Source organism: Dermacentor variabilis, chromosome 3, assembly GCF_050947875.1.
Source record: "Dermacentor variabilis isolate Ectoservices chromosome 3, ASM5094787v1, whole genome shotgun sequence".
NCBI lineage: Eukaryota > Metazoa > Arthropoda > Arachnida > Ixodida > Ixodidae > Dermacentor > Dermacentor variabilis.
In genome coordinates, this window is record NC_134570.1 from 233,246,220 (window position 1) to 233,267,463 (window position 21,244).

The 21,244-nt window shown below is 47.7% G+C and overlaps 2 protein-coding genes across 7 annotated transcripts in view; one reads left to right on the forward strand and one right to left on the reverse strand.

Moving 5' to 3' along the window:
- Positions 1-11,867, reverse strand: part of Wdr33 (WD repeat domain 33) — a 236,654-nt gene extending 224,787 nt beyond the window's left edge. Inside the window, exons 1-3 of one of the 6 annotated variants that reach the window (XM_075686977.1) lie at positions 11,358-11,867; positions 7,028-7,104; positions 5,717-5,981 (exon numbers count right to left, since the gene is read on the reverse strand). In XM_075686977.1, coding sequence (XP_075543092.1) covers positions 5,717-5,968 — 252 coding nt within the window. In that variant the 5' untranslated portion in view covers positions 5,969-5,981; positions 7,028-7,104; positions 11,358-11,867. The remainder of the gene's footprint in view (positions 1-5,716; positions 5,982-7,027; positions 7,105-11,357) is intronic. The other 5 variants (XM_075686979.1, XM_075686980.1, XM_075686982.1 and 2 more) reach the window with 5 other exon arrangements.
- Positions 7,345-20,236, forward strand: LOC142575050 (uncharacterized). The gene is made up of 4 exons (XM_075684016.1): positions 7,345-7,377; positions 12,158-12,258; positions 13,193-13,328; positions 19,805-20,236. Exons 1-4 carry the CDS (start codon positions 7,345-7,347, stop codon positions 19,889-19,891), a joined length of 357 nt encoding a protein of 118 aa, XP_075540131.1. The 3' UTR covers positions 19,892-20,236.
- Positions 20,237-21,244: the final 1,008 nt, after the last annotated feature.

Here is a 21,244-nt window from a genome sequence, read left to right on the forward strand (position 1 = left end):
AACAGGTGTCAGAAAAAGCAGATTAAGAAAAAAAAAAAAAAGAAATCCTTTATTTCCACACACTTATACAGGCTCGTCAGTAGGCTTGAAGAAATTGTGAATGCGCCATTGCATGCTGTTCCATTTACGTGCAATCAGATAAGCCTGAATCTCGGAGAGGGTCATACGGTCACTACAGGCGGCTGAAAGCACAGTCACTGCTTGTACATGCTCCGCATCCGACGGCAGTGTAGCACATAGTGCGTCATCTTCCCACTCGAAGTCATCGTCCGGCGGCGCAGCAGAAACCTGACGAATGATCTTGCCATCGTCGAGTTCTGCGCATGTCAGTACAGCAGTATCGACACCTGTGAAACTGTCAAATGAGACGATGTCCGGAATCGCAAAGCAGCCTCTGCGCAGGTCTCGGCAGAACATTTTCGGTGTCAGTAGGGAGCTCATCGGAAGGCGACAAATCCTCGGCCTCCCGGCACCCACTTGCCAGCATTCTCCAGCGCAGTCCGCGCTGGCACTATCGGCGCCATTAGACACTTGACGTGATGTTTCCGTATGCCGCGTTGCATCACCGCGACTTCGACACAGCACTCAAAGCAAACATCAGGCCGACACCAGTCACACAAACGAAAAACATGGCCTACTCGCAGCGTCGAGCACGAAGAAAGAAACAAATTAGCTGCTGGATTGTCTTGACATGGCTTACTAAGCTGAGGCGGGAACTGCTGTAGCTACGAACCAGGCAGAAACGATGATGATGAGCGGAGATTTGCAATAGCGCCACTTCGTGGGGCAGCAAGGAGGCTCCGTTCAAAACAAAAATGGTGTTCAGCAAGTCGAACCATGCACCGGTCAGAGTCGGTGCATGGAGTCTGTGATGGAAAAATCAGACGAGAGGTTGCAAGATGTCCGAAGTTTCAGCAGTTGTTATGCATTATGGTCTATGGGGAGAATGGCAGTGCTGCGAAGCAGACCGAATAATCGAGCATATCCGAATTTTTGGAGTCCGAAAAATCAGTCGGCGACTGTACTACGTCTTGACAAGTTGAAGACAAGGTGCCCCGATGTAGCTAAAGCATGGAGTTTAATGGTGTTTTCTTCTGACTCCTCTTCTTCCACAATAGTCAGAATGGCAGCCGAGTACTTGGGCCATTCTTCAATTCTTGCTAACCAAGCCGGTCCACTCCACCAAATTTCCCCGTCGATCGGAGACTGGACCGAAGTGCCCTGAGAAAATAAGTCCGCTGGGTTTAATGGGACTTCTCTTTCACACTTCCCCCAGGAAGACGCAGCGCCATCTACCGCCATCACCACAAAGCCTGCACGTGGCCTCCGAAATGCATGGTGCGTCAGCGCGTGCGAACGCTGACAAATGCGTCGCGTGGAAACTGGGCTCTTGCGCTTCTTTTCTGGACACGCTACACCATATAGTAGCACTGCCAAGAAGTGCATACATGGCCTCTGAGATGAAAAGTGTTGTGCACCGATGCTGGCGATCACTGCGAATTGTTTCCTCACTTTCCACACACTCAGAGGCACATATTCAGTGACTCAAGTTGACGAGACGTTTATTGAAGAGCAGCACATACACACTGCATTCATGGAGCAGCCAGCTAATGCGTTGGGTTGCTGTCCTTGAGGCACCCTTGTGACGTGGGTTCGATTTCGCTGAGTATCGGAGAAATATACAGGGTCTCTTTAAAAAAAAAAAATTATGGGGTTTTACGTGCCAAAACCACTTTCTGATTATGAGGCACGCTGTAGTGGAGGACTCCGGAAATTTCCACCACCTGGGGTTCTTTAACGTGCACATGGGTGTTTTCGCATTTCGCCCCCATCGAAATGCGGCCGCCGTGGCCGGGATTCGATCCCGCGACCTCGTGCTCAGCAGCCCAACACCATAGCCACTGAGCAACCACGGTGGGTTCTTTTTTTTTTTTTTTTTTTTTTTTTTTTTTTTTTTTTTTTTTTACCTAAGTTGTCATCAAAGAGGTTCATTGCCGACTAACACAGATGAGTGGCAGATACCCAGTATTCTAAGTCGGTGTCAAGGAGTTCCTTCGAACAGCGGTACCTACCACGTCCTGCATCTTACAGTGACCCATGTCGGCATGAAAGAAGTATATCGAAGAGCAGCACATATGCACACATTGCCACATAATCAGTGACCCAAGGATGTCCGATGGTTGGTTTCGAGCCTTGTTGCCTCAGTGGAGCAGCCCAATGCACTACTCATTCGACCATGAACTACTCAGTGATCCCGGTAGGCAGGAAAATGGTTAGATACAAATGTACATAGATAGAAACAAACATAGATAAATGGATAGGCCCCGGAAAGTGTGTGAAGTATCCTACATTAAAATTTGCGTGTGGCGACTAATGATGGAGCGTCCTTGAGCAGTTAAGCGAGAGGCACATGGCAGGGGCAGTGTAGGCATGCGGAAGAGCTTGTGCGCTCGAGCTGGCGTCAGTCTGCCTGTAGTAGGGGTCATCTAATTCGCCTTTCTTTTTACACTTTCCCGGGGGTATCAATGTATAGTTGAACCCACTTATGAAAATTCTCGTGTGCCATGAAAATTCCAATGGTATAACCGATAATTGTTATAACCGGGTTGCATGAGAGAAATCAAAATTGGGGGATGGCAGAGTTGTTGTGAGAAAACTATAATGGCAGGTAGGCCAGTGTCCTCCCCAACACCTTCCTCCATCTGGCTGCTGATTGTGTTCACTCATTTAACTCCTACCTGGGGGCTCCAATCGCCTGAAACAAGCCGCGGCTGACGGCGTTAAAGAATGGCACTGCTATAGCAACTGCAAATGGGCGTCACGGATGGCAAACGATATGCGAGCACCACCGAGGCATCGCTTTGGTGGCCCCAAAAGGGGCCTTTTAAAAGTTGCAAGAAGCCTGCCGGGGCAGCCTGTGAGCTTGAGAAATCCAGAAGAAACGCTGAGGTGAGATCGCCACAAGCATCTCGCCACGTGCTTCTCACTGGCTTGCACGAGAAAACCCTACGTCCGTCAGCCTTGCATGCTTTACGCGAAGTTAGCCTACATGCTTCTCCAAGGCACCCAGGTGCTCCACGTAGTGCAGCAGGAGGTTCCTCACGAAAACGAAGCCCTAGACGGGACTGAATCATCTGCTGGGCCTCCTATAAGGACTAGGTTGAGGCAGCCTGCCCTACCGCATCATCGCTGCCGTCGTCGCTATCTGACACAAGCACGTTCGCGATAATCGCCTCATTGGTTAGAAGCACTTAGTTTCCAAATCTGTAGCCCTGCACTTTCTTTTCACCAGCAACGCCATGCACTGCCAATGATCAGCGGACGGATCAGCCATCTTCCGTTTCGGCAGAAAGTCAAACGAGGCTGAGAATCCGCGTGGCCAGGAACGATTTCAATGCAAAAAAATATGAACGAGAGCATCTAAGCTGCTGACAGAACTGCGCTGAATGAGGAGCCAGAGAGCAACATGTGAGCAAGCTGGGAGCAGCACAGTTGGCGCGGTCCATTTGTGTTTCGGAGGGTGGGGCGTCGTAGAGCTATGGGTGCAGCCCATTCATGTTTGGAGGGGTGGAAGGGCAACGAGAGAGAGGCACGTCGCGAAGGCTGGAAAATGAACACGCGGCGGCTATTGGTGATAGAAATGGTGGTAAACTTGAGCAGCAGCCCATCATGCGGCAGCTTGAATTTCTAGTTTTCTTTTCTTTTCAACGATTTTGCATTTCACCACCTTCCCGCTCGGACACCCACCAGCCAGACTTCATTGTTATAACCGATAATGCAGCATCGAGGCATTGTAGGAAGGCTATTTCACCACGGAAAACATCCAAAGTTAACTTTGACGGTGCAGCAGCTTCTCATTGTTATTACCGATATATTGTTGAAACCGGTATCATTATAAGTGGTTTCGACTGTATGTATCTTTCTATCTACGTATCTATCTACGTTTGTTTGTACCTAACCGTTTTCCCATCTACCTGGGTCACTGAGAAGTCAGTGGTGCAATGGGTAGCACATCGAGCTGCTGTGCTTTAGGTATCAGGGTTTGGAACCAAGCATCGGACCAACTTGGGTCGCTGAGTATGTAGCAATGTGTACATATGTGCCACTCTTCAACGAACCTCTTTCACGCTGACATGGGTCACAGTAAGATGCAGGACATGGTAGGTACTACAGTTTGAAGAAGCTCTTTGACACCGACCTGGGGTACTGGGTATGTGCCGCTCAATCTTTGCTAGTCTCCAATGAATGTCCTTGACACCTACTTGGGTAACTAGGCATGTCATACTAGGAATGTGCCATTCCACCATGACCAAAAATATCACTTGTATTTATCCGATGCTGAGCGGAATCAAGCCCATCTCGCAGAGGTCCACAAGGACAGCAACCTAATGCATTAGCAGGCTGTGCCACAAATGCACCGGGTATGTGCCGCTCTTCAATGAATGGTTTTCCTGTCAATGCTTCAGCAAGCTGCACCATGACGGTGTATGCTGCTCTTCAATGAGCACGCACCGCTGAATGTGTGGCAAGCGAGGGAACAATTCTCAGCGTTCACAGGCACCAGCGCCACAGTACTTGTCTCAGGGACGGACTTCATGGCAGTGTCGCTAGATGACACAGCATCTCCAGAAAGAAGCACTAGAGAGCAGCCCGGTTGCTGCATGGCATGTTACTCAAGTGTTCCCAGGCACCGGCGCACAGTGCATTTTAGAGGCCATGCGCAGGCTTCGCAGCGGCGGCACAGATGGCACCAAGTGTTCCCATGGAAGCGCAAGAGCTCTGCTGCAGTACACACCTCATACACACCTCAGTGGCAATATGCTGTGTCCCTGTACTGATGCAATGCTGACACATTACTGTCAACAGTCATCATGAGATGGGTTCTGTAGTAACTTTTTCATGTGTGATGTGGCCCACACGGTTGCAGATATAGGGGATGAAATAGCAGTCCATGTTTCTCGTTCGCGCCGCACGCTGGTGTTTTTCTTCTCTTTCACTGTGGGCGTGCAGGCTCCTAGTTTGGTTTTGTGCTTCCATCTCATCCAATATCTACTATCTAATATCTACATCTCATCCAATATCTACCAGAACCACAAGGCAGCTGCCCTTCTGCTCAAGTGCCTTAGGAGAAAAAGGGACGAGGGATTGGTTAAAAGCCAACAATGCCTATTTGCACGCTTTGTGGCCCAGACGGCGTTGGCATGCACGATGGCATTCAAGAATGAGAGCCGCTGACAGACCCATTTAATACCCATTTCATGCCAAATTTTGATACTATCCTACTCGGCTACTAGACATCTGTAGTTGGGAGAGGCTTTAGAAAACAACTTAAACCAAAGTTGACATTGGGAATAATTAAAGTGTACTTTTACAAAAGAAAGTGAAGAACTAAGCTAGGGCACTCTTGGAGAACAATGAACTCTACATTTCACACATGCTGAAATCATAGGTAAGCGAAGCTCCAACACCGCCTCCGGGGGCTGCGGAAGCCCACTGCTCACAGGCGCTCTCCACAAGCAACACTCATCGCTAGTGGTGGGCATTGCTTGAGGAGGGTGCAGGTGAAACGAAGCCAGGTCTGGACACCGCGGTACCGCTCAGCAGCTGCGACTGCCGCCGCACAGTCACATGCAGGTTGAAGCAGGCTTTAGGAACGAAGAATCGCAGATAGTTCACAAAGAAAACTAAACACTTAAAGTCTGCCCCAGACACACACCTCGAGGTACTCAACCACAGCAGTGTTGTAGTCAACGGTCTTGCGGGCAACGGCCTTGCGCAGGCGTTTTCCATCAAACTCTATACTCTGCATGGAGGACATGCCTGGTCTGCCTCCAACGGGCCCATAGGTTCCTCCTGCCTGGCTGCGTCCCCCTCCGTAGCCCCCATATTTGGGGCCACCTCCATACTGGAAGCGGCCACCAGGAGTCATTGGCTGCGTCTGGATTACCTGCATGGTCACCACTGGCATAGGCTATTGTCACCTGCAAGAAAGAGCAACAGGTGGCATTCCAAATACACGCAAGACATTTCATCACCCACATTTAAACACCCAGGCAAGCTGGTGCCAGCAGTTATTTTGAAGTTGCCTCCTGACATCTCCAATGCTCTAAATCCAATTCAGTGGAAAAAACTGAGATTCTTTTTTTGGCACATTTAATTAAGCTTGTGCGCAGCACTTCCTGCTTGTCTGAGGAGCAGTGGGAATATCCCAGCATGCTGAAGGCACAGCTTCCAAGGACATGGTGCCATTCCAACAGAAGAAAAGCTACAATCTCAAAGGCTACACTAAACCTGATGCACATGCAGAGCTTTGTTGCTGTGTTATGAACTGCAGTGAATAAAGATACAGTTCTTCCACATCACTTCCTGACCTGTTTTATACTTTTAAGCGCTTTCTTACAGTGCCAACACAGACGCGTTCCTATGTTTGTAGCCTCCCTTTTTCAATGCTACATCCAATTAATTTCCGTCACTCCGAGGGAGTTATCACAACTGCAGCTGCTATATGAACGTCACTTTGGGAAAACTTTACAAAATTTCACCCAATTACATGGATGCAAGTGATGCTACATGAATTCCTAAAAAGGATGCAAAATGGAGTTTTTCAGCAATGTTTCTGATTTGCAGGCATTATTTTGGAGTGTACAATCGTATGCAGTACTATGTGAGGTATTTGAGAATACCAAGCTGGACTGCCACAGGCATTAACCAGCTGTCTGGGCCCTATGTCATCATTAACCCCTCTGTCACGTATCTAGCACATTTGTTTCAAGGGCAGATGCTTCCAGCGTGACACAGCATGCAGAAGCGCATTAAGTCCTACTTGCCTTAGATGTTGGCTAGAGTGACTTTGAGATTACCACCTTCTTGAATTTGCAAAACCCCATTTTCAGTATGAGAACTAATGGCTTCGATTAATGAACTGTGTGCGAAAGAGAGAAAAAAGCATGGCCAGTGATCAGGTACTATGAAGATGGTTCTCTAGCAACTATCATGAGTGGAAGCACTGAAAAGCAGCTTTAGTTACCAGTCAAGCCAAGCCTTCTGTGCACGAGGACATTAGGCACCTGCCTCAAGTGATGGAGTTACTTCTTACTGCACAGCCTGCAAGATCCGAGAGTGGGTGGCTGTAAACTTCAGCAGCCATGGGCACAATTGGACATTGTCGTTCGAATTGCGCATTCAGTTTGTGTTCAGTTTCGCATCATGCAAATGGCCTAGGAATAGGCCAATCATGTGAGCCAAAACTGAATGCTAACTGAACGCGCCTTTCGCACAACAATCTTTGATCGCACCCCATGTCATCCATAAGGATCATCAACACCGGCGACTTACAGCGCTAGCATGACCAAGTTGGCTGCAAATAGTCCAAAGTGGGTCAGTGATATTTAATAAGTCGCACAACCTCAGTTGCAAAGCTTCTGAACCAATGAGATTCCCAGGAACAGGACGTCTGTATACTCTGACACTTATTTCATGTGGTGATAGCAGCATGAGCACACACGAACGGCCTCATCTGAGAAACAGTTCAGTGTGCCGGTGTCCCGGTGTGAACATTGGCCGCCGTGAGTTGCTCCATGTTCACCAGTCGCGCGACTGTTGTCAATCGGCAATATGAATGAGCCTTGAATGCGGTGCCTTAGTTTTTATTATTTAGACCTGCTACATATCGGGGAGGGAGGGAGGCCTTCACCTAGGGTGAAAATAAACAGCCACACAATGCTAGGTCAGCAATACCTGCTACTGTGGTAGCAGCGGCCAACATCAATCAGCACCACCTGATCCGAGCCTACAGCTGTTTTCAATTGCAAATGGCATACAGCCATCTTCAAAAATTGAGTTCAATCAATTACTGAGACTGGAGATGATTCTATTGAACAGCTCAAAAAGCTGGAAAAATATACATAGAACCTTTGGAACAAATATATATAACCTTGCCTAAAATAGTGTTGCTATCTCTGAAGTCATTACGATGCTCTCAAGTACACCCAGCACACGCAGAACTTGAAAGCATGTTGAAGCACGAAAGAGCAAAACATCTTGGCTTTCAGTTACTGCCCTCTTCACCTACAGGGCACACATTCAAAAGCAGTCTCTATTCTCGTGGCGGCCATGAGAATTTTCTGTGGATACACTGCTGGCAGCCGCTAAGCACGAGTGGGTAGGTATTGTCCAAATCGTCTCAAGCGTACCCACATCGAACCAACCATTTTTGTTCCTAGTGAGATTTTGTCCTATCAGGTCATTTAGCATGTGAGAATAAAAGTAATACCAGCAAACAGAGACCTCAGGAGAGCACCTAAATAAAGTGGGTGGCATGAGATATCCAGCGCACCCATGAAGATCAAAGCTTGAACCAGGAAGCTAAGGCCGTCTGAGGGTTTCACTGCAAAGGCCTGAATGTGCCAGGGGGTGTTTCCATGCTAGATCAGCTGTCCGTGATAGTGGACAGCAAGTCTTATGCAGCCCCTGTATTCGGAGGCCTCGGCAAGCCAAAAACCTAAGAACCAGTCCGTATTCCAGCTTTGGTGTCCTCATTGCCCCTTCGGTGTCCTGAAGGTGCTACCAATGTATACCTAACAAAGACACCTCATTTACACTTAGTGTTTCTGCAAATTTTCCCTTCTGTTGCAGGCTCAGATGTCAAAATCTGCATGCATAAGCCTCAGCGATTTCCCACCTCCCCTCCCCCCTCGTGGAGCGTACTTTCGCCATATGTTCCGTTTTTGTTGGGCTGAACAGTTCTGGCTACCCGCAGGCTGCCAGAACCCGCCACAACGAAGCAGCTCTCAGAAGTTGTTTGGCTAGCAGACGACAAAAAGAGGTGATGAGTGCTCGCCGCCATCTTTGCAGAGAGTTGATGGATTACAAACTAGCTGCTTGAGGACATTTACCTTGCTCAGCAAATTGGCGACAATTACATTCAGTTTTCATTAGTTTTGGCGTTACCTTCTAAAGCATGTTCCGCATTACGAGATGGTGCAATAGAAGAGCCGGCAAATATCCGAGCTGTTAGCACTTAATTTTGCCAGATTTCTTTCGCATCCCATTGAACAGCCTGCGGTACACTTATGCGTACTACTTGCATTGTGCTTCACAGGCTGTAGACACACATTCCCACATATTATGGTGCCTTTTTGGGTTTATCTGCGATGGTACCATTTTCGAGTTTATGCAGTAGCATCTCATTTTTCTGCAGATAGTGAAGATGGTCACACTGCTAACCTTCGCTACGTCGGTTGTTTAAGTGCATGTACATCGTCGAAACCGTGATGTGTTCCAACTAGGCCATCGAAGTGAACTGAATGTGCCAATTCAGTAATGGCCAGCAAGTCTGTATAATTGCACATACATTCAATTATTGCTCTCATGAACAATTTCGTTTTTTGTGTGGAGCTTTTTGCTAGTCACAGATGACTTGCATTTCCTTGCGCCACCAAAGAACTTTCTGAAATTGAAGCCCAAGCTGGTCGGCAAAGAAATTTAATACGTATACGATGTAACCGAAATCCTACTTTTATTCCATGGCTTGTCAAATGATGACAGAACTCCAGCTTATCAATGCCGGTAAGCACTTGACTGCTGTGAGTAGGTATCCTTGAGCGATCACTTTTGCATGATTTCATGTGTTGGCATCAGATGCGTAGGATTTTTGTTGCATCGTAGAGTCAGGTTGGCCCAGTGCACATCTTGTGCTGAGTCATGCATAACCTCACAGAAGTTATTGTATCGCCCTGTGTGATCGCTTGAAAACGTTGCTTCAGCTTTTTTTTCAAAGCCGGTAATGCAGCACAGGCCACTGCCGTGCCAGTCACATGTTTATGTTTATCCAGCAGCCAGGTGTTATGCCATTCGATTTTGCGATATTTGGGCTGCTTCAGGTTGTTTTGGGATCCAACCCACGTGACTTCCCATCAGAACTGGAACTAGCTAGTTGCCAACTGGGCTGCTATCTTGTACACGTTCGAAAAGCCAACATTCAGTTTTGCCTCACGAGATTGGCCCCGATGGCCTAGGACAATCACGTGAGGCAAAACCGAACATCGGCTTTTCAAACGCATACAAGATAGCAGCCCTGGCTGCCAGTCTAGTTAAGGGTCATTCTAGTTAAATAAAAGAAAAAATTGTAGCTGGGAAGGTCATATGTGTAGGGTAGATGAGCCAGAGCTCCAAAAATCGAAGAAAAATACTCTCAATAGAGTTTAAGGCTTTCGCAGTTTTGTTGAAGCGGTACCTGCATGTCTGTCTTCACAATTTCAATGGCGCTACGGTCTTTTGAATGTGCAAATTGAGCATTTCTTAGAGGCCTAAAGCCCCGAACAGTTCTTATAAAGTATTTTATACACAGTGGCTTTTTAGCATGTTCAGTGGGGTAGCACTTTTTGAAGTCTCAATTCCTGTGTGGGATGATCCACCGGTAACTTGTCATACTGCCATGATGCGTTGTTACCCACTTGCGAGTCATCTGGGAGTTCTGCTCCTTCGAAACTTCATCAAGGTGCATAAAGATGGCACCACAGGGCTTTGGACCAGAAAGAACAATAATTTTTATTTTTTATTGATTCCCAGCAAAGATGTCGCTTGCACACTTTAGGAAGGCCCTCCACAGCCACACAGTGGGAATAATTGCTGTGACCTACCCAAGCGGCAGTGACTGTGTTAATTTGGCATCCCAAAACATACAATCTAGCGTTGAAAACAACGAAGGGCTGCCACTGTAAATACATTGGTGAAGAAGTTGTGGCTAAGACGCTGCAAATGTCACAAACAGATTGAGGAACAGACATTTAGGAAAGATCGTAATTCGCACTGTTCTGTAGTTGATAACTATATATTACTACCTGTTAGAAAACCCCTCGTCGGAGCACCAACGGAGCGGTACCTAGGTGCGTCGCACGCGTCCGAAGAAGCTCCACTGCTATGTTCTCCCCAGACTGGCAAGTTAAGCAAAGCCATTGCGTAAGCATATTGTTTTGTAACGGCCGAATGAAGCAACACGTCATGTTAAAACGCTTGAACTGGACTTTCATGGCAGTGGAATTTTATGCGCATTTTCTTACATGTTCCGTATGCCAGAGAACTTCACATCACGTACCCCTGTAGTACGTAGTCGCGTTAGGAAGGATGCGCAACCTGAACTTGGCAAGCGCTATGAAGTCAGAGGACTATATTTTATCAACCCGGAGCTAACGCCACCACTAGAGACGTTAGCAGCGCTAGAGGAAGGAATGGAATGGTAAATATCTTGCAAGGAAACCGACCAGAAGCAAACCTGCTCCAAGACACGATGCCACGCGGAAAGCATGGCCGCCAGGTTGCAAGAGGCGCACGCCACAGGGCCTGCGCATCATACTCACGTTAAATAGAAAAGGATGTTTCGGTACAGCTAGGATGACTCGGGCCAAGCTGTCCAATGCATACTCTTTGCTTTGACGTCCATGAGACCGGCTTCACACAATTCCACGAATTTCGCTGGCAGTCCTTACGCTCATGGCGTGGTGTTCTGTGTGTAACACACCAATTTGCCGCAATGGGTATGTGTAAGAGTTGGGAGACCCAAGATGTTTAAAAATATCGCAACTTCACACCCACCAGGAAACAGAATGCGCCACACTACGAATGCAATTCACGCACCAAGAGACCAACGCACCATGGAACACACACAGCGGCCATTTTGTATTCTGTCCTGCGCCGCTGCGCGAGCTTTCTGGCGCGTTTTGTCGTTTTGTTTAGAAAAAGCGAAGAGCTTGTTGCGGTCAGTACTCATATAGGTAAAAAAAAAATATTGATTTTTAGGCATACAATTTTTGTTCTACTAAAACCATCACAGGAATCAGGAAAAAAATTAGACACGTTTCACTCTGTGAACGTAGCAAACGAACCATAGAGTTTCATATTAGTATACCTAGAGGCAAATCTGGCGCGGCAATCGTGCAACCATCATGGGAATGATACCTGAACATCGCCCCCGAGGGCTCCGTGGTCGCTGCGCATGCGTTAGCTGAGAGAAGGTGAGAAAGGAGAACAAGTTGGCTTTACCGGATGTGACGTCACATTGTTGTTTGTTTTTGCTTTTATGAAATAACTACTCTTGAACTCAGACGGCATGGCTCGCGTCTCGTTCGCGCGCGTACGTATGGATGTGGTCCGCTTTTAGTTTTTGGCGAATGCTTCAAGTTGCGGACACTGCGGTGGGCCAGGGCTTGATGAGATTTGTTGCCCAGCTGCTGCTGCTACCGCGACGTACTTGGAGCAACGGTAAGTGCTGTGCGATTACCCGTTCTCTTGCTGACACGTAAAAAAAACCGGTTGCGCATTCGAGCTGTGGTCGATGTGATCTCGAAATTCGAAGGAACACGAAACGGTTGTCGCAGGTCCCGCAGTGATCGCAGTATAATTTATTCGTTCGTGCCTTCAACACTGCAGTTCCTACGCGTTGCACTGATGTAAAAAAATGAAAAAAAAAAACAGGGACATCTTCCACGCGCCAGAAATGCATGCACTCAACTAGCGTGGATGTCGTCCTATGATGTTTATCGCGTTCTTAAGTCTATTTTTCTCCATCTCTGTAGGATGACTACGCTATGCCCTTCTTATTTACCCATGCAGCGCACTGCTGCATTTAATTACCTTTCTCACTGCTGACCGCGGTATGGGCGTCAGAGGCTTTCATTCGTTGCAGTGAGATAACGAAGGCGTATTTCCTTCACTTAAAGCTTCTTAGTAGCTCCTTTGCGAGCCGTGGAGTTAAATCATACAATGCGTACGTTGCGAGCGAGCTGGTAAACGAAACCACTTCACTGCTGCTGCTACTATCACTTTTACGGGAACTTTCAAAATTAAACATATATATATTAGTATATGAATCGGCTTACCAAGCTTTATATGCACGTCCGTTGCTTTCGTTCATAGATAATGTGCGTAGCTTTGCAACCGTGACCGATATTGTAAGAACAGCAAGAAGACAGATGACACAAGTAATGCGTCTGCTTTAATTGTTGCCTGTGCTGTTTTTAGAGTATCAACCAACTCCGCGCAGTCGTGCTGTTTACAGCTAAAACGTGTTTTTTCTTGTTGCATGAGGAACATTTGCTTCTAATTGTGGCAGTAACGTTGTGAATTGTCTTCGGCCCAGATCGCTGACTGTGTGCAAACTTGTCTAATTTGTTTCACTTTGCTGGTGTCTTTACAGCTTCTGCTTATTTACTCTGCCCGCACCTTATATTTGTTGTGTTTATCGAGACCTGGCCTGTCTCTGCCTCGTTGAAGACAAATGGACACAAGTACTGGTTGCTGTTGGTTTGTTTGGTTTGCTCAGTCTGAGCGTGGTATGTATATCCATTTGCTAAAAGGGTATGCAGCTGCGTCTAATGGAGGTACTGCTGCATCTAAAGGTAGATTTAAGAAGTAGTGGTTTGAGCGAGAATTAGTTGGTTTGAGTAATGTATGACACCAGAGAGTTATTGTTCTAGAAAGGTGACAAAGCTGGTCCACAAATTTAAGGTATGGAGATGCTTAACCATTTAAGTGTTCTAAGTTGCCATGAAGTATTACGCACATTTAAAATTTCAGTTGCAAAAGACATAGTAGAAGAAGAATCCAGAGGATTTGCTGCCAGATGTCTTGAGACAATAAATTGTAGAGAAAGCATTATAGTGTGAGCTGCCAATGATTGTCGTCAGGTCTAACCCATTTTTCTATATAGTCACTGTTGCTTCATTGTCTGTTGCCATCACATGCTTGTTATAAACAAAAAATTGAGCTGCATGATTCCCCTGATTTTTCTCGCTCATAAGATACAAATGTTTTGATTTCGGCTGCCTTGGGGCCTCATGGTAGAAAATGAGTTTTTATTAGCCAGTTGTCAGCTTCTAAGATCATGTGCTTTGTAATGTGGGTGTTTTAAAGGATGCTACATGTCTGCCATCATAACTGTGAGTGATGCTGCCTAGCACTCCCACGGCTATGCTCAGTACATATGCGCAGCTATCCAAGAAAATTGACATTGGGACAACTGCCGTTGAAGCTCACTTGGTAGAGCATTGCAAGCACAAGGCAGAAAACGTGGGTTCAGCTTTGTTGTCCCTTATGCAAAGCATTATCATGAGCTGTCTCCTGGCTTCTTCGTACATCCAGTCAGATAGGCTCAATAATAGTTAGTAATGTGCCTGATGGTGGGTCGTTAATCAGGGTCCTTAGTGCAGCAGCCCAATTCTTTACCCGTTAGGCTAAAGATGCATGCATAGCGCGCCAGATTAATCTCATTGGTTCTCTCGTAGCAGCTAATTTTTTCAGATGTTATGTGACACAGAGTTTGGGATTCACCCGTTTCAGCTCAGATGCAACAAAGCAGGTGTTGTGTCTATTTTGGTGAGAAGTGTGTGCAGTTGTTTTGGTTTCTCTGTGTTGACGTAGTGTGCTTTGTATTTCATGTGGTGTTAGGCATTACCTCAATTGCAGCTTCAATGCTGTGCCCATAAATGCAGTTGTAGGTAGGTGCTCAGGAGCAACGGGAAGCTCATTCTTCCTCATTCTCTCTTGCATACAGCAGGTAGTGGGTCCAGTTTAGTGCCATGCACCTGTGTGGGGCATTTCCTTGTTCTTATTCTGCTGATGTGCTGTACATAGGGGGAAAGTCAATCCTCTACATCATGGTTGTCAGTGCCGCTGAATACAGTGCAGTCTCAGTCTCGCTGCCTTGAAATGTCATAAGAGGTGACATCTGGGGGTAAAGTAGCATCTTGCTGTACCTTGTCATCGGGCACAGCCAAGGTTGTGGTTGTGCAACCCAAGGATCCTGGAACTTTCTGTGGGACCAATGGCACCGATGTTGAAAAGTGGGTGGCTATGTACGAACGTGTGAGTGGAATCAACAGATGGGACCCCACGCGTGTGCTAGTTAACCTGTTGTTCTACCTAAGAGGCACGGCAAAGGTGTGGTATGAAAACCACAAAGAGGAGCTAACCAGCTGGGACCAATGCAAAGAGAAGTTGACAGAGTTGTTTGGCAAACCAGCCGGCCGTAAAATTGACGCAAAACAGGAACAGGCCTCCTGTGCCAAATCCCCCACGGAGTCCTATCTCTTGTACATCCAAGACATGCTGGCACTTTGTCGTAAAGCAAACCCGATCACGACATGACAGAAGCTGAGAAGGTCGGGCATGTGCTTAAGGGTTGCTGACGACGCCTTTAATCTGCTCATGTGCAAAAGCTGCTCTACAGTTAATGTTATCTTTAAAGAGTGCCGACAATTCCAGCACGCCAAAAGCCGATGCGTCTTGCAACCATTCGCCAGACTTCCCACTACTGCTGCAATGCCAACATGTGAAGATCAACCCACACAGCAGCACGCGTCGCCATCGGAAGATGTGGTGCGAATCGTTGACGTGAATTGGATGCGATGGCGCGTGCATTTCTGTTCGCCTATCCCTGATGCTACAACATTTTCAGTCCCCTTCTTACAAGCCATCATTCACCAGGAACTTGAAAACATTGGCTTACGTTCTGTCTGTGCTGTTGCCAATCCCAGAGCTAACAAACGCCCTTCTACTATTTTTGCTCCACCCCGATGCTTCTCTCCGCGTTATCGCAACCCGACTGAGTAGAGAACTGCGGACGACCAGCCGATATGTTTCACCTGCTGCCGCATTGGTCATGTCGCCTGATACTGTCACAACTCATGGCCCTTAACACTTCGCATGCCAACCAACCTGAGCCGTTTTGATGAAAATGCCCGCAATGTTTCGCCCACCGCCGAATCTAACAGCGCCAACTCTGCTAGGAACATGTGGTACAGTCGCTCACCATCGCCGCACGGACACCAGTCTCGTTCACCGCAAACACGTCGGCCATCTTCACGTTCGCCACAGCCATGTCGCCTTTCGTCCCCTGTGGTGTTTGGCCGCACCCGTTCGTAAAACTAAGAAATGCAGCCCTCGGAGGAGGTGCATTGCCTAATGCTGCAGCAAATCCTCTGTCTATGCACACAAGGAGAAGTGTAATGGCGTTCAAATAGACAGCATAGCTGTCCAAGCACTCATCGACAGTGGAGCCCACATACCTGTGATGAGTGCTAGCCTGCTTAGTCGTTTAAAGAAGGTCCTCACCCCAGCAGCTGCCAGAGTGCTTCATATGGCTGACGGTGGAACGCTGGTTCTTGGAATGTGTACTGCAAGTATAGCTGGCCGCCCTACTTCTGTTCTCTTTGCTGTGAGCAACATCTTCCCTCACAACGTTATCCTAGGATTTGACTTTTTATCCACTCATTCTGCTCTCCTCGACTGCACGGCCGGCGTTCTTCAGTTAAAACTGCCTCAACTCGCCGATGCTCCGAGCACCGCCCCACCGCACTCGTGCTCGCTTCGTGATGTGCGTCTGTCACCCGAAGCAGTTAATTACGTCACCTTGACCGCCCAGCCACAGGTTCCTGATGGTGAATATGTGCTTCGCCCCATCATCGATGTGCTTTGAACCGGTCACGGTTACTAATAATGACATTGTTTTACCTCTTCTGAGTTTCAGCCTGTGCCCTCAAGTGATTCCGGCCAGCATGTTCTTGGACAGCGTTTCTAGTGGTTCTGAATTTGATATTGAGAGTCTGAATTCTGAGAATGGTTTATTAGTGCCAATCGCAGCGGCCAGCTCTGGTTCCTTAACGGACGACTTTGCGAAAATGACTGCACTTAACCTCACCTCTGCACAGGCCAGGGACATACGTCTCCTGCTTGAATCGTACAGTGGAATCTTTGATTTGGGCAACAGGCCTTTAGGCTGAACATCTGTTGTTCACTACCATATAAACACTGGAGACACAAATCCTATTTGTCAGCGTCCCTATCGTGCATCGCATGCTGAACGTCGAGTCATCTAATCAGAGCTGGGCAAAACGCTCCGCAAAAGGGTCATCGAGCCATCAGCCAGCCCTACGCCTGTCATCCGTGTGAAAAAAGAAAGATTGTACCTGGCATATTTTCGTCGATTATTGCCACTTAAATGAGATCACGCGAAAAGACGTCTACCCACTACCAGGCATCGATGACGCCTTGGACTGCTTGCACAGAGCTAAATACTTATCGTCCATCGATCTTCGATCCAGCTACTGGAAGATTTCGGTTGATGAAATGGTTGGAGAAGACAGCCTTCATCACACCGGATGGCTTATATCAATTCAAAGTCATGCCCTTTTGCCTATGCAATGCTCCTGCGACATTTGAACTTGTGATGGACTCTCTTCTACGATGCTACAAATGGACCACCTGTCTTTGTTACCTTGACGAAGCTGTTTTTTCTCCCATGTTGGGCAGCCGCCTTACCCGACTAACTGCCATTATTGCGGTCTTCTGAAAAGCTGGCCTCAAACTCCACGAAGTGTCAATTTGGGCGCCGTCAGATTACCGTGTTGGGGCACCTCATTGGCGCATCCGGTGTCCAACCAGATTTGGAAAAAGTTAATGCCATACGCAGTTTCCCTGTGCCACATTCTGCTTCTGATGTGCGCTGCTTCTTCGGCCTGTGTTCTTCCTTTCATCGTTTCATCAAAAACCTTGCCAACGTTGCGGCTTGGCGCTGCTTTCACCCGTCGCTACGCACACCTCATCGGCCAATCGAACAGCCCTGATTGTGTACACTGCCAGGTGCCCGAAACACTGCAACACGTACTGTGCGACTGCCCAGCATATATGCTGGAGCAAAGGACGTTAGTCAGTTTCCTAGCCAGCATTGGCAGACAACTACTGTCGGAGGAAGCTATCCTCGGCACATGGCCTGACACTGCAAAAATTTCAATGCATGCAACAAAAGTATTGTTGAAGTTCCTGCAGGACACCAAGCTAGATGAGCGGCTCTAGCGAGGCAACTGTCTCATGTACATAAGCACTCACCACTTCTCTTATCATCATCATCCATCCCAATACTTTCACTCCCCTTCCCTCTTCCCCAGTGCAGAGTAGCAGACTAGAGCGCACTGGCTCAGGTCGACCTCTCTGTCTTTCCTATCAATAAATTCTATTCATTCATTGCCAACATTGCTCGGCCTTTGACAGATCAAAAAGAAGAACACGCCATTCTCATGGGGCCCGGAGCGGGCTCATGCGTTTGCCACTCTCATCAGGTTTCTGACCACCCTTCCCATACTTGCCCACTTTGATCCATCTGCACCGACCGAAGTCCACACTGGCGCAAGCGGCCATGGCATCGGCGCTGTCCTCGATCAACAACAGAATGGTACGGAGTGCGTGATAGCTTACGCCAGCCGCCTGCTGTCACCTGCCGAGAGAAATTACCCCATCACCGAGTGGGAGTGCTTCGCTTTAGTTTGGGCTGTCGTCAAGTTCCGGCCATATTTGTACGGCCGTACATTTTCGGTCGTTACAGACCACCATGCACTCTGCCGGCTGTCTTCCCTCCGGGACCCGACAGGACGGCTTGGTGGTTGGGCTTTGTGGCTCCAGGAATTTTCATTTATTGTCATTTACAAGACTGGATGCCTCCACAAGGACACTAACTGCCTCTCGTCACCCCGTGGATCCACTTGATCCTTCTGTGCATGATCCGGTGACCTGCGTGAGGGCTTTCACTGACATGACTGACATGCGCACCAAACAACAACGCGACGAGTCCTTACAGTCCATCATTGCCGGAGTGCTATCACTCCAACAGCACTGACGACACATGCCGCATGTTCTTGCCGCGCAACGGCATCCTCTACCACTGCAATATGAACACTGATGGCCCTGAGTTGCTCCTTGGCTGTCCTCATCATCTGCAATCTGTTGCTCTTGAACAACTTCACGATGCACCGACGGTGGGACACCTTGAAGTTTTGCATACATGCAATCATGTACAACGCCGGTTCTTCTGGCCAGGTCTCTACTGCTTTGTGCACTGTTATGTCGCAACTTGCGAATTGTGTCAGTGCCGGAAGAAACCTCCCCTACCACCTGTCGGATGACTCCATCCAGTTGAAGTTCCTTGTGAACCGTTCTCTCGCTTAGGCCTTGACTTACCTGGCACTTTTCCGACGACGACTAGAGCTAACAAGTCGATTGCCATCGCTACTGATTGCATGACACGCTATGCGATAACAAAGGCGTTGCCGACTAGTTGGGCAACAGACGTCGTCAATATTCTTCTCCACGACGTCATTCTCCACCATGGTGCACCTCGACAGTTATTACAGACCGCAGCTGCTCATTCTTGTCTTTAGTTGTCGACGACCTCGTCCGCTCTTGTGCCACTGAGCACAAGCTGTCCACCGCCTACCACCCACAAACAAACGGTCTTATGGAATGTCTCAACCAAACAATCACAGAGATGCTGTCGATGTAGGTCTCCAACGATCACCGCGACTGGGACACCACGCTGGCCTACGTGCCGTTTGTGTATACTTGTCCCGACGTGACACTGCAGGATATTCACCCTTTTATCTTTTGTATGGTTGCAACCCGACTTTGCCCTTTGACATCATAATCCCTTCTGTGCCACGTGTTGCAACTGACCATGCTCATGAAGTCATCGATCGCGCTCACAGGGCATGTCAAGTCGCCTGATCTCGTTTATTAGCCCCGCAGCATATACCAAAAGAGTTATGACTGATGCCATCGCGATGTTAAGTTCGCACCAGGTGCTTGGATGCTCCTTTGGTCACCATGTCGTCGGGTTGGCCTCTGCCAGAAGCTTCTCTCTCACTACACAGGGCCTTATGAAGTCCTGAGTCAAGTTAACGATGTAAATTACGAGATTTTGCCACTTCAGTTTGATGCATCCTCAAGTCTGACGCCTGTTGACGTCTTGCATGTTTCGCAGCTGAAGCCATACTTCGCTCGCGATTCTTTGCCTACCATGAGCCGAGACGGCGCTTCACCACCCGGGGGTCCTGTTACGGAAGGATGAAAAAAGAGAGGAAGAAGACCGCAGCACGCTGGCTGCTGTGTGCTGTTGGTGGTCAGCCATCTTAACTACTCTGCCTCATCTTGTATATTGACACGTGTACTTCTTTATCTTTATCGGGCGACCACTTCTCGCTGCCTAACAAATGTTATCGCACAGGACGCTCCTGCATGTAAAAGAAGTTTCTGGAATGTTATCGATTGTCCCGTCCACTGTCTTTCACCGCAACTTGTGTTATCTGATTGCATGTGTGCGCGACGCGGATAATGTGCAACTTTGTGGAAGGCACGCGGGTTCCAGCGATTGCTTTGGAACATTCGACGACAGATGTATAAAAGCCGACACGCTTGACCCGCTCATTTTCGATGACTGCCGATCATGTTCACCGCTACCATCCTTCTTTGAGTGTAGCCTCTTTTGAGGGCACAAGTTCGCCCAATAAAACGCTCGTTTCGTTAATCGTAGTTTTGCTGCCTTCTCAACAGTCACTACCACGTGACAATATATATTGTAAATACAGTCTTTCTATACTCCCAACATCCCCGTAACAGTATGCTTTGCCTCTGGCATGTTCATGATCTCCGATGGTATATAAAACTGTAATGCAGACTAAGCTTCACAAAGAATTATGTTCCGTCTCTTCCTTACAGGCTGCTGTGTTTCAGCTAAATCTGCTTTTCCTGTGTCCAGTGGTCTTGTCGCTCAATTAGTGCTTGCCTATTTCTGTTACACTGCAACCTCTCTTCTCCTCTCTCCTCTTGTCCTCCTGTCCTTTTACACTGCTGCAAACTTTTAGATTTCAATACTCGAATGATTAATACAAAGATTGATGCTACCATATTATATGTGACGGCTTTCATGACGGCAATAATTTAGGTGGACCTGAAACTAAAGGGAAAAAGAACAAAAAACAAAACAGGCATGTGTGAGTAGGAATAACTTCCTTGTGACAAAACTGGCTTCATGCTAAACTTTGCCTCAAGGAAATCGGTCTTAAAAGTCTCAAACCCATTTGCGCATACTGCATAAGCCAAGTTTTCCACTCGTCAAAACAGCAGCCGCCACAAAGTGTTAGGAAAGAGGCAAAGAAACCATGCCTTTGCATTCATACTCTCCTCACAAAGCTTGTGTCATATATGCAATCACTCACTATACACAAACACATTGGTCAACACTGCAATGTTTGGAAGAACCCGAACTAACACTATGTAGCCATTTACCTGCAGTATGCCTCCTGTAACATGAATCCCCACTGTGCTTGTAATCTACATAACTTTTTTTAATTTCTCAGGCATTTGGTGGTAAAGGCCAATGCATTAGACAGAAATCCTGCTACACTGCAGCAATGTTCAGAAT

Coding starts and splice junctions, on each gene's coding strand:
- LOC142575050 (XM_075684016.1), top strand. CDS start 7,345: ATGACCAAGTTGGCTGCAAATAGTCCAAAGTGG. Junction 12,259..13,192: donor GCGACGTACTTGGAGCAACG/GTAAGTGCTGTG, acceptor GTGTCTTTACAG/CTTCTGCTTATTTACTCTGC. Junction 13,329..19,804: donor GTTTGCTCAGTCTGAGCGTG/GTATGTATATCC, acceptor CATGTTTCGCAG/CTGAAGCCATACTTCGCTCG.